The sequence below is a fragment of the Onychostruthus taczanowskii genome, unplaced genomic scaffold (assembly GCF_017590055.1).
Source record: "Onychostruthus taczanowskii isolate IOZ18803 unplaced genomic scaffold, ASM1759005v1 scaffold3, whole genome shotgun sequence".
Taxonomy (NCBI): domain Eukaryota; kingdom Metazoa; phylum Chordata; class Aves; order Passeriformes; family Passeridae; genus Onychostruthus; species Onychostruthus taczanowskii.
The window spans coordinates 1,411,908-1,424,778 of NW_024500349.1; the positions used below are offsets into that span (position 1 = coordinate 1,411,908).

Genomic DNA, 12,871 nt, shown 5'->3' on the forward strand with positions numbered 1-12,871 from the left:
CTTACCTGAAGAGACCAATCCATGCAGGTGACGACACGATGCTTTGACCAGTGCTCATCATAAAACTGCCGGTTAAAGGAAAGGTTGGCTCCTGCTTGAACATCTCTGTGTGAATTCAAACAAAGTGATATATTTTCAAGTAGCAGGGTTCAAATGCTGTGAAAAGCAGTGCAAAAGTTTTTGACTATTTCTCAGATCTCTGCTCAGCCTGGGGAAGTCTGCCACCTTGATTTAATTGCTCTCACTGAGTGTCTGGCTGAAAATGATGCAACAAGGAACAAATTTTAGGCGTGTTTCACAAAACCACATTTTTTAATTTCTTGCTGCTTGCCTGACTCTTCTGGGTCACCCTGGGCCATCTCTGCCCTGTTGGTCTCCCAGGATGAACCTGGCCCTGGCATTCAGCTCCCACTTTTACGAACTTTCACCTCCAAGCTATAATGAAACCTTTCTTACTTATGATTCCTAAAATGTTAATGGTACAGCACCTTCTCCCAGAGATGGAGACAGCAGATGCTGTGTGGCTCCGTAAGGACAGGATGAAGCTCAGTGCTGGTCCAACACTGCCACACTGATGCACTCAGCTGGTCCATAGGGATGCTGTTCTGGGTTAACCTCCAGTAACTTCCATGCAATACAGCTACTGATTTGCCATAAGGCTTCAACAGATACATAGCTGTTGCAACCTAAATATTTCCTCTCCAACTAACAAGTTTTACTGCTTTGCTCCCATATCAATTGCTGAAAACAAAACTTGTCACTTCTCGTCTTAGCTGTAAAGATTGCAAACACTTTGGGAGATCATTTCATCCCCACAATGCATGGTAAAGTGGGATCCATTACAGACCTGAGGCAGTAGTAGAATATAAACAACACTAGCTTGAATTTGTGAAAATATCATAAGCACACACATGTACACCACTGAAATGTACACATTTACATGTACACACACATTGTGTATACACACATTTATCTCTTTCAGTTATTTTCCCAGAATTTTGAATTTCATTGCAAAAATGAAACAAAAAATTAAACCAGCTGAATAACACATCAAATTAAAAAACCTGCCAAAATCCAGATCAGTAAATCACAAAGCTATTTTAAAATATCATTTCAGATGACAAAGTTACCCAGGGCTTCACAGAGAGAATTTAAGCTTTTCTTAAGAATAAAAATGTTAAATTTTGTTTAAAATTAAGGCTTCCTGTTATTGGACTTATCTTTATAAAACTTATTTTACAGAAGCAAAAAAAAACCCCAAACTGACCCATCTTTCTCTTCTACGTCTCTCCCACTATAGTCAAAGAAGATGTCAGAATCTTCAGCCAAAGCTCGCTCAATTACACGTATTGTGCGGTCAAAAAATATCAGGAATTCTTCTGAATGGAGAACTTGTTGCTTTTCTTCTTCTGTCAGTTCTCTAGGAGGAGCTTGGAAAATGAAAAGATGAAGTTAGGAGTATGACATTTCACCCCTTTCCCAATGAATCAACATCTTCAGTGGGTTTCTTTTGACATGAAAGCTTTCTATAGCCATGTCAGGAGAAAAATCAAAGCTTTACTCTTAAAATCATGACTAAGAAGTTTTTAATACATCTAAACATACTCCTGTATATTATCAGAATGTAGCCTTTACATAGAAGAGATCCTGTATCTTATGTATTTATTATTCTGAAATGGAAAATACTTAAACCCCCCAAATTAAATAAACCCAGTGTTCCTATTTCAGGAAATGGCCGTGACTGACGTTTAGGCAATACCTAACTAGAAAAAGCAGAACACTTATGTAACAGAGGACCTGTCAGAGGAGCTGAAGATAAAATAATCTTCTTAACTTATACTGCAGTTCTTTATATTAAAAGGTCTCACATAATCTCTCCCTTCAATTCTTCCAATTTCTACTTGGTGTCACTGACAAATTCTGTCTTTGCTTCACAGCTTTTGCGAAGTAATGAAGTGAATAACCAAAGATATTCTCTGAGGCAGCAAAACTGAAAGCAACCAGCCAAACAGCAGTTTCTCTAAGGCAGTGTTATTCGTGCAGAGGAATCCTAAGACCCAGAGCAACAAACGTCACCGAGCCATGGGCAAAGCTGCCCTGGGCAGCAGTAAGAATAGCATGTCTCCCCCAAGATGAAGTTGCTTCTTTGCATGTACTCAGAGTTGCTAAACCTTTACTTCCAATATTTCCAGTTGGGCCTTTCATTTGAAAAATACTGTCTTTAAAGAACGCATCAATGCAACGTCTCCATCAGTTTAAAGACCTGTTGGTAAATTACAACTCAAACGCGAGTATCAGAAGGAATGAAAGTTGGGATGCTGCTGTTACTACAGTAAAAAATTCTGTTCTCAGTTGCACTATCAGGGTCATATTGATATTCTGGCAATATTGCATATTGATGATGTATTTGCCCACAAGTGTTTTGAATCATCATTATAGTTCTATTTCAGAATTACTTGTATTTCAAGAAATGACACTAATATCTTTACACTTACCCCAAACCAACCTTGCAACTAGCCTAAATTCCCAGCACAAAAAGCTCTGCTGACAGAGAATTTTGTTCCAAATTTATAATTAGGAACACAAACAACATATCACAAACAGATTTACTGCAAAACTACAGAGACTCCTACGTAAAAGTTTAACAGGAGATCAAAGGTCTACTGTTTGAAAGTCTAAAGCATTTAGCTTTAGACTACAGATTTGAGGTGTTTACCTGTGAAAATGACCTTGCAGTCTCCATAGGCCATATTGGCTTAAAACACTGGCAGCGAAAAAAGGGAATTCAGAGAACACCCACCATACAGCAAAGTTTAACTCCCAGCCCTGTCATACATATCTCAATGTTTAATTAAACAGTGAGTGACACAGTTTCAAGCTCCAGCTCAAAATGATTTTCTAGTTTCTGTGCTATGCCACACAGCTTCTTTCAGCGATCAGGCAGATGTGGCCCTTGCTCTCCATCTGATTTTCCTCTGCTTCCTTGGATTCATGCACCCCAGTGCCCAACTGGATGGGGCAGGAATGGATGGAAGGGCACAGCAGCAGGCAGGAGGAGTGACGTGGTCATCACCCTAGCAGTACTCAGCTCCCCCTGTTTTCAGCATACCTGCTCTCAGGGCTGCTGTGCTTGGGAGAGGCTGCTATCACCGTGCTTTGCCTCAAAGTTTGCCTCAGGTGGTCAAAGCATTAGTTCTGAAAGACAAAATCTCTGCACTACACTGAGCTAAAGGGAGAGGGCAGGAGAAATGCAAAAGCTGTAGGAGCAATTTAGCTGTCAGGAGACAGAGCAGCTAAAAAGTTACAAACTTTAGCCTTTGATGATGTCCTATGGCCTTGGCCCTATGTCTCCTACCAGCAGCTTAGTGGTCCCTGTGGAGCTCCATGCATCCAGAGAGTATCTGCATCCCCTCACATGGTCCCCCTGAGTAGCAGAGCAACAATTACCAAGGCAGGAGCACAATTTGCCCCTAAGTGCTTTACACAGAAGCAATGCATGTGAAAGAAAAGACTAGCAAGAAGTACAGCTTGACCTACTGCAGCATCCATTGCTGAACAGTAATTGGCAGTGAGGAACTCATCTGGCAAGGAAGCCTGTAATGAGGCAATATCCCATCGTCACCACTAAAGCATTGCTTTCCGAGAATCAAAGACAACAAGCATGACAATGCAGAGAAATGGCATAAAGAGGGGGAAAACAACTGCAAAGGCAACTGGAAAACTCGTGTTAAACTGCTGCAAATGGTAAAAATTATTTGCTAAATCAAATCCTCTCTACAGCTTGGGAATATAAATTTATTACTTGGCTATTTGCTGACTATAACTGCAAAGAAAATACAACCCAAAATCAATAGAAAGGGAAAAGGCAAAAAATAAAAAACTTGGGAGCTGTGGAGTGCTCACAAGCAGTGGAGAAACATGGTTGTAGTTCTACCTCAGCAAAATCTCCCTTGCAGTTAGCAATGATCTGTGGGAGGCCAGCAGTCTATTAAACCATCAGGAACACCTTGGCTAAAGTTTTTAGGGCATAAATCAGCTTACCTCATTCATCTGACTGACACACCAGATGCCCCCTGGCAATATTAAGCTTCATATTTTAGCCTTATTTTCTTCTTTCATTCGGCTGCCTCTGAAGTTTTATTTGAGGCAATCTCTTCTTACAAGAATGTTATCGTTACTTTTTCCAGTGTAAAACACTGCTATAACTACTGTAAATACATGAACTATAAGCAAAAAAACCCAAACAGACAGGCTTGTTCTTTCAAATATGGAGGTTTTCTAACCATTTATCTTTCAGAGACATTTCCATTTTCTTCTTGTTCCTTCTCCCTGTCTGTCCATTACCTCAAATAAAATAAAAAGAACGTATGTAATTTTCTGCAATTTTTCTTCCGATCTGGGAGCTTACAGTGACTTTGATCTCAGCTTTCAAGAAACACAGGCTCTCTTTAAGGAAAACTGAGAAACATAAGTAGCTGATCAAAGTGTGTTTTGTTTTGTTTTGTCACAGAGACCTATGTGATGTGACAATATCTCCAGAAATTCCCTGTAAGAATACAGCATTTGTCTTCAAGTATCTGCTCTCCCTGGCACAAAACCCAAACCAACCACATCTAACCTTCTGTGCTGAACAAAGCCCAGTGCAGTGCGTAGCTTACCACTGCTAAAAGCTGCGTGCTTATTGCCTGGAGTGCCACGAAAACTCCTGCAAAGAAAGCTCCATAGTCTGCTTTTGTTTCGACACCATAGCTTCCACATGAACTGCTGTGTCTGGGCTCTGACCCCACGCCAAGGAGCTGAACCCATCTGTGGCCCTGCACGGCTCACTGCAGGAGGATCTGTGGGGCAGCCACCGAGACATGGACGGGGCCCCGCAGCACCAGCAGCCTGCTCTGCAAGGGCTCTGTGGCTGGGATGTCAGCAACAGCTACCAAAGCAGCCCTGTGTCCATGCTAATGTACAATACAGTACAAAACAAAATGGAATTTACATCTAAAATTAAATTGCTCTACATTGTAATAAATGCTCACAGGGAAAGAAACTGTGAGGTACATCTGTAATGAAAGATATTACGTACTTGTGCTTGAACAGGAAGGTCTAGAATATGAAACAATAGTTGAAAGTGATGCGAAAACAATCAATTTACTCGAGATTTATTTACAAAAGTAGGAACATTTTATCATTTCATGCGATTTAACATAATCCTCAGAAATACCATATTTCACATCAGGTTCTTTGTCCATAAATTTCTTTGGGCAAAACAGAAAGAAACAAAAAATTATATTAAAACATCTTATTGAATATTTAGGAATGAAGATAAAATTTATGCAGACTTGTTCTTATTCGGCAGAAGCATGTTTGTAGTAAATACAACACAAATAGTTGGGATAACAGTGCAGGAATAAATTTAGAAATATTCAAGTGCTAGAATTTGAGTCTTCTCTCAAGACAGTTAAAAAACATAAAAAAATAAAACAAAAAACCCCCATCCCACATTTAAATAAATATAACAAAGATTCTCCTGGAATCTCAGCAATTCTAAAACCTAGACAAGAGAAATGAAAATTAAGTCCATTTAGGAAAAAAAAAAAAAAAAACAAAAACCAACCAAAAGAAAAAGACCAAAAGGAGTAAGTGAATGAAAGAAAGGGCAAACTAATAAAAACAGTAAAGCAGGAAACAGCCTTGTTATCAACCCAGAGATATAATGAGAGACAGAAGGAGATTATTAAAACCCCTTTAAGAGCTGTATTATTTCTTTCAGCATCTATTTAAATCCATGTAAACTTTAGATGTGCTGACGATGGAGGATGGCTGAAAGGCACAGGGTGAGAACTTCAAGGTGTAAAGTGGCTCTCAGCAGCTTTCAGTCCTTGCCTGCTGATCCTGTGATCCTCCTGCTTTTCTTGTGCTTTGCACTTTCATGTCAGGCTTGACAAATGCCATATCCTGCTTTGCTGTGTCCCATACTATGGTTTGATATATGTCATGCCTTTGTTGTGCTGGCAAGCCCTTTCATGGCATAACCACTAAACATAAAAAGGAAGATTTCAAGCTTTATTTAGGGATTTTTTGATTTTAGAGTAGCAAGTTGCAGAGCCTTAAATTTGATACAGTGCCAGGCAGGGCTGTTCCCACTGCCTGTGCTTCTCCAGGGGCTGTGCTGGACACCACCCCTGAGCATGCCTGAGCTGGCTGTAAGGATGGGTAGGCACACCTGAGCTCCTTGTGGTGTTGGTGGCAGTGAAACTGTGGCATTTCTGGCCATGACAAACCTCACCACAACCTGTCTTGCTTTTCCAATACTGATGCCTGAGCTGTTGAGAGCGAAACCATCCCCACCAGCCCAGCCTGCTCTGGACACCCGAGCTCCATGCACAGAGCCAGGGCAAGAGCAGGGCACAGCAGATCTTTGGAGCTGCAGATCCCAGCCTTTCCCATCACAGACTTTCCTGCAAGTTTCTGTGGATATGCCCATGGCTTCAGATAAATGCAGGCTGAGGCCCACTTTTAAGACCTAGCCCGTCCCGTTGTTCTTGTGGTTTCTACTGACACAAAGAGGAGCCTTAGGTGGAGCTCCAGAGCTCTCTGGTGGTGGAAAACCCCATCCCACTTGTTGCCACAGTTTGGGACCAGTCTCTTGTTTACGTGGTCAGGAGAGGCTGGGAACAGGCAGAGCCCAGCCCAGTTCACCGTCAGGTATCCCACACTCGCTTCTTCCAAAAACAATGGGGAGAACCTGTGCCCAAGACACGGGTGGCAACAGGCAGCCCCATGGAAGGAGCACAAGGTGGTCCCAAGGCTTCATACACTTCAAGTGCTCAACGAGTCAGTTTTTCATCTCCCACTCCACTTTGGGGGGATTCACATCTCCATGGCAGTGAAGTTCTGCAAGAGGGGCCATGCCAGACAGGCTGCCCCAATGCAGGTGCACCGAGGGCCTTACAGTGGTGCTGGGACATGTCCAGAACCAGGGTCAGACCCTACAAACACTCCTGACTGCTCAATAATCCCACCAAACCCCATAGAGCAACTCTGGGGTGTGCGGGGGTAAGATGAGGAAATTAAGCATGCAATAAATGTCTGAAGAATTAAACTGAACTACCTATAAACCACATAGGAAAAAAATCCTGTTTCCTCTTAAAATACCATTATAAAAATAGAGCACTCTTGTCCTGTTGGCTTGAGAGAGGGAGACTGAACAGACTGCATCCAAACTTTATTTTTTATCCTGACCAATTTTTGAGTTATATTCATGAAAAAATGGTCTTCATTTCTCTCCCTGCACTTCTCTCTCTCATGGATTTTTTCTTAACACTCCTATAACTCAAAAAAGGCCATGCTGATTTTTTTTAATCTGTTAAAAAATGTGCTCCCTGAGCTGAAACCAAATTTCAGCCCAGAGCAAATTTTTACGGCTGGGTTATAAATCCCTGAAAAACAGGATTCATAATGGAAGTGCTGACACAGCCTTAACTACTATATAGCAGTGTGAATGGCGCCACTATAATGTCTATTAGAGATTTTTTAAAAAGTTTGCAAAATATTGTCTTGCCTTGCAGAGAAAAAGAAGCCAGAGTACTTAATGCCAACATAAACATGCTTTTAACCCATTATGTGCTAATTTGCAGAAAAGCTATTAATTCTGAGTAGGCACACAGAGTGCAGCACCGACAGGAAATGTTCTTCTAAACTCCTGTTTGACTTGTAACATGGTTTTAATCACTTCCATGAAACACAAACGATGGCTTCAAACTCTGAATGTTGCTCAGAACATGAGAAGGGTGATTACAACAGAGAGGAAAATGGGATTTTGTAGGCAAAAGGGCTAAAGCCAACAGGGAGAGAATGACACCAAACACTAAAAAATGGGCCTCCGTTCCTTGTCAGTTTGGGGACGAAGGCTTCATTTGATTCACAGCATTTAATGCCTCGCAGCAGCACACCACTATTTTATCTATCACAACACATACTACAGGTCAAGTTCACTTTCTATCAGGCAATGAGCATGTTTTCTTCTTCCTTGAACCCCGTCAGATGTTAGCACCTCACAAAGTCAGTTCTGCTGAAATGAGCTGTGCCTTGCTTTTACAGCCTGCAGTTTGTGTGTCTGAGACCAGTGCTAAACCAGGCCAGATGATCTACTGCTCCTGCGGGTCTGCTAGGCAGGGAAGGGGAGCACTGCCCTCTGACTGAAGCACAGCAAAGAAATAAAAGATGCTGGCAGTGGTGGCTGGCGAGCAAAGTACATAAAAGGCTAACTTGAAAGCCCATTAAAAAAGTAAAATAAATCAGTTCAGAGTTCTATTTTGATTTTTTTCTTCTTCTCTTTTTGCAGGAGTTTGTGCTTTCTCCCCCAGTATAAGCATTAGCATCACTTTTCTGTGGGAATAAATGGGTGTGGGATAAGCTTTAAGTTGAATACTACAGGGACATTCAGCAACCCAGGACAGTGCTTATGCAGTGTGCAGAGGTTTTTATGGTTTTCTGTTGCCATCAGTAAGAGCTACGGTGTTAGGTCAACTGACTGCAAAAGCCCATATGCAAGTTGACATCACAGTTTTGAAAAGAAAAGTAATTTTCATGAAGAATGAAGTTTTTCTGTGTTGCCACATATCTTGCTCATGTCCTCAGTCCTGCCTTCGCAGACTTGCCTGACTCCTGTTCCTGCTGTCTGCACTGGTCCCCTCTGCCCATGGCATCAGTGGCTGGGACCAGTGGAAGAAGCAGAATGATGAGGAGCAGGAGGACTTTTATCTCTCCACATTTCCCCAAGGACCTAAACGAGCAATGAACACGAAAGGATTTATGGCATGGGTGATTTCTGTGATGCTCTAAAGAGGAAAGAAAGACCAACTTATACTCAAAATGGTATGGCTGGTACTGCAACTCACTTCAGTGGGTGAGGATAGCAAATGTGGGCACTGTGTACCAGATTAATTATTTTGGATACTGATGAAAAGATACCAGTCTCCCTGGAAGAGACATAAGCATCAGCTGCTGTATTCCCAGTTGAAGATTTCATGGGCTTCCATGTGAAATGACTCCATATTTTTCCCCTACTGAGATTATCTTGGGAAAAACCAAGCCCACAGAATTAAACTGGTAATGATCACCACAGCAAGAAATAACTTAGGCCCTACCCAAACAAGTAAGCTACCTTTCAAGAAGCTAAACAGAATTTTCAGCAGTCCTGGCAAAACAAAAGTAAGAAATGCTGTAGAAGAACCCCATTTCTTTCCACCCTGCAGCTGCTGCTATTTCAGTTCTTTTTCCCTTCTCAACACAGGAGTGAGCATTGACTGTGGAAGGCATTGACACACTAGGATAGCCAATACCTTAGTAAATTTCTAGATGAGGAAGAGCAAATTTCACATCCTTCTTCTAATTTGAAAGCTAGGACAGGTCCAAGGAAAGGAAAAGAGACACCAAATATATCTACCACATCAGTGCTGACATGCATGACTTAAGCAAGTGTCTCTTGTCTGCACCAGAAACAAGTAGTAACCTGAATTTTTGTCTCTTGTAATGGTGCAGAACACCTCAATAGAGAGTAATGGACAGAAGGGCTGGACCAGTCTGGCTTCAGGGGGATTTTTTAAGTTCCTTGAGGCAGTTCCCACAAAACACTTTGATTTTGACAGAAAACATTTTTCAAGTGAAATTATTTTCTGCTGGAAGATTCCTGACTACCACTAGGTTTAAGTTTGTTCCTCTCAAGCAGGCACACAGTTATGGGCTCCAAGTACTCTGAAGGCCAACAAACTTTAGAGAGCTGCTGGAATTCCTGGCATTCCCATTTTAAATCTTTCATGTATTTGAGCCATGAGTACCAGTACTGGGATCCAAGAATCCTTACTTCATTTTCAAATTATAAGGACATGTAGGACATTTTTCTAAACAGTTCAAGTCTCATGCCTTCCACAATCTTCTCAGCCCTACCAGCTGGGTCTCTGGAATGCAATTTTCTGCTTTTATGCTACTCATATGGTTTTGAATCAATAAAACTGGTTACTGTTTTAATTTCAGTGTTCTTAATAGTGGAAACTACTAATGAGAGCAACTACTGGCAGAATCCAGTCCTTTTAACATCTAACATAATCCTTTTCATTTTTTAAAGTACCTTCTTTCACTTCCTGCTTCTGGTCTTGCTTTTCTGTCTCTAAGTCATCCTGTGTTTTTGGCTCCACCATCTCTTCATCATCTTCATCCTCTAAAAAAAAAAAAGAAAAAAAAAGGAAGAAAAAGATTTGTTAGATTCTCCTCCTTAAGAGGCCTGGAAATTGTCTGACATCTTTACAATTATAAAATGGTAAGGCAATGTGCCCAATACACGGAACATGTACATTTATGCTCAGAGTGACACTCTTAGACATTTCCCTACTGACTGCAAGATAATCCCCTTGCACAGGGCACCTGCCACTTCTGCTCCCCATAACTTCCCCTCTCAGATGTCAACTGAATATCTCCCTGACCTCGGATATGACTTCTGGGATGGCATGAGGACAGATACAAACACGTTTCAGCCTGCCAGCTATTCCACAGCTGGGACACCTGCTATCCAGATATCTCATTTCCAATTCAATTCTCACCAGATTAATTTGTCTTTTGACCTACAGGAATAGGTTAAACAGAAAACTGACCTCAGGTCAGATGCCACTAGCAAGAAAACAAGCATGGCACAGTTCTGAAAAGTCATCACCATCAGCTGGGGGAATATAGCAACCAAAAGTGGCATTTGGAGCTTAGAAACCATTCTTGCATTAATACAAATTTAATGAACACTAAAATTTGACACATGTCAGTTACTACCGCCAGATGTTTTAATGACCTTTCCTGACCTATGCAAATGCATCTCTCCCTCCCCCTCTCTCCCCACACTCACATGTTCTCATTTTATTCAGGAGGGCAAACCATTCATTCCTTGATGTTTCTCTGAAGTTACAAGGGTTCTGATTGTCCAGACCAGAACATAATACAAGCAGAGCTAAAAAGACAGTGATGCACCAAAATAGCTCAGAATCCACCTAGCCTTCTTTACTTGTTACTAGCTTGTTACAGCAATGTGATCCATTTTTCCTGTGCCCAGGGCTGGCACCCAACCCACTCACATTCTTGAGAGGATAAAGACATAAAGGTTTCTAGATTTTGTGAACTATGAGGAATGAAAATAGAGCTGCTCCTAAAAGTATTTAACAATTAGGATGAGTAAATCCATGGGCTATGGAGGAATTATTTCGCAGTTATTTTGGAGCTTGACATACCACCAAGGCATAGCAAGTATCACTGGTGCCCTGTATTGGTCCATTGCATGAGAGATCACATGTTGTCCTGGCCCTGGGGCATTCAGCCATCAGGAAAACACTGCAGTTCCTCTGGGGCTTTCTGAGCAACTTGCTGTCACCATACAGCTCCTTGTGTTATGGTGTTTCTCCAGGCACACTCCCTTCTCTAACTTGCCACGTTAATGGGGAAAACATATCAAGCTTCACCAGCTGGTTGGTTACTGGCACCTTCTGCTGTGAAGGCTGGCTGTAATCAGTCCTGGCGTCTTGCGAGATGCTGGTGCTGACAGGTTGCATTCAACCAACAGGAACATGCAGCTGTATTTTGTTTTCAATAACGTAATAGGCACCGTACTATTCCCACCACATTGCCTACCCTAGGACTTCTCCCAGAAGCCCAGAGGGCACATGTTGCTAGCTGCCATATGGACCATTAACTTAAGAGTTGGACTCGATGATCTTTGTGGGTCCCTTCCAACTCAGAATATTCTGTGACTCTGTGATTCTGCAGTATCTTGGCTGGAGACCACGGCTCAGTCACATACTGTAAGGAGGTGTCTCAGCATGGACAGATATGCTTTTCCCTATTTGTAAAATGAGGAAATCTTGGCATAAAATCTCCCATCACTCCCCTTACTGCTAATGACTGCAGTGGGGAGAAAGGGAAAGCTCATCTCCCCAGCCACCAGATACGAGGGATAACCATGTGCTTCCCAAGCTGGAAAGGGAGGAGGAATACAGCATGGATGAAGAGGAATTTCCAGAATTAAAAGCACTACTAATGTATGCCAACTCCTTTATCAGGGATTTGTCAGACCATGGAACCTGAGGTGGAAAAAAAGGTAGGGTACTCACAATGCCTCTCTCTGGTGCCTACTTTTCCCTAGGTACCCTACAGAGAAGGACTAAGGATGAACTGTTAGACAGCAAGGCAGGGCAGTTCAGTTTGGCAGGGTAAATACATTGCTCTGTCCACTGGGTGAAAGACAGGTAACATCCAACACAGTCAGCAGAGAAGAGCTCTACTGTTGTACACACACGAGGGGTAAAAAAAGCTCCTTCTGCCATTGGTCTGTGGTGCTAGGGGAGATTGGGATTGCAGGGAAGAGAGAGGCACTCCCAGTTTCAAAGAACAGGTGAGAAGCATGAGTGTCTGGTGCAGCAGGGAGTGAATATTCTGCTAACCTCAAGAACCATGCACACACAGATAGGATCACAATGCTGTACACATATATACACACAGACAGAATTATGGTAGATACTAACAAAACCAGCTCCTACAAAAGTTTTGTGAGTCTTCCACTAAAAGTTTTCATTCCCTAAAGCACCAGCTTTTGGAACCAGCTGTTTAAATGTGGATTTCTGCTTCCATTTTAACCTGCTTCTAACCTGCCAGCTTGTGCAGGGAAGTTTCAGAAGGTGAGAAAATTTTCAGGCAGCAATCAAAAACTACACCAATATTAAACTGAAATGTTTGGGATTTTTAAGACTTCTTGCAATGCTTTTTAATGCTTCACTTGCAATTTGGTAATGGATAGGGATGATGCAGCAAATTTAGGACTTGAGATTTAGCAGCAGTTTTTCAG

At 41.9% G+C, this 12,871-nt stretch overlaps 1 protein-coding gene across 10 annotated transcripts in view; it reads right to left on the minus strand.

The window, feature by feature from the left end:
• DYNC1I1 (dynein cytoplasmic 1 intermediate chain 1) overlaps window positions 1-12,871 on the minus strand; it is a 212,613-nt gene that overhangs the window by 73,437 nt on the left and 126,305 nt on the right. For all 10 annotated transcript variants that reach the window (XM_041408338.1, XM_041408337.1, XM_041408343.1 and 7 more), the window contains 3 exons: window positions 10,124-10,213; window positions 1,268-1,430; window positions 6-105 (listed from right to left, as the gene is read on the minus strand). In XM_041408338.1, the coding sequence (XP_041264272.1) occupies window positions 6-105; window positions 1,268-1,430; window positions 10,124-10,213 (353 nt within the window). The remainder of the gene's footprint in view (window positions 1-5; window positions 106-1,267; window positions 1,431-10,123; window positions 10,214-12,871) is intronic.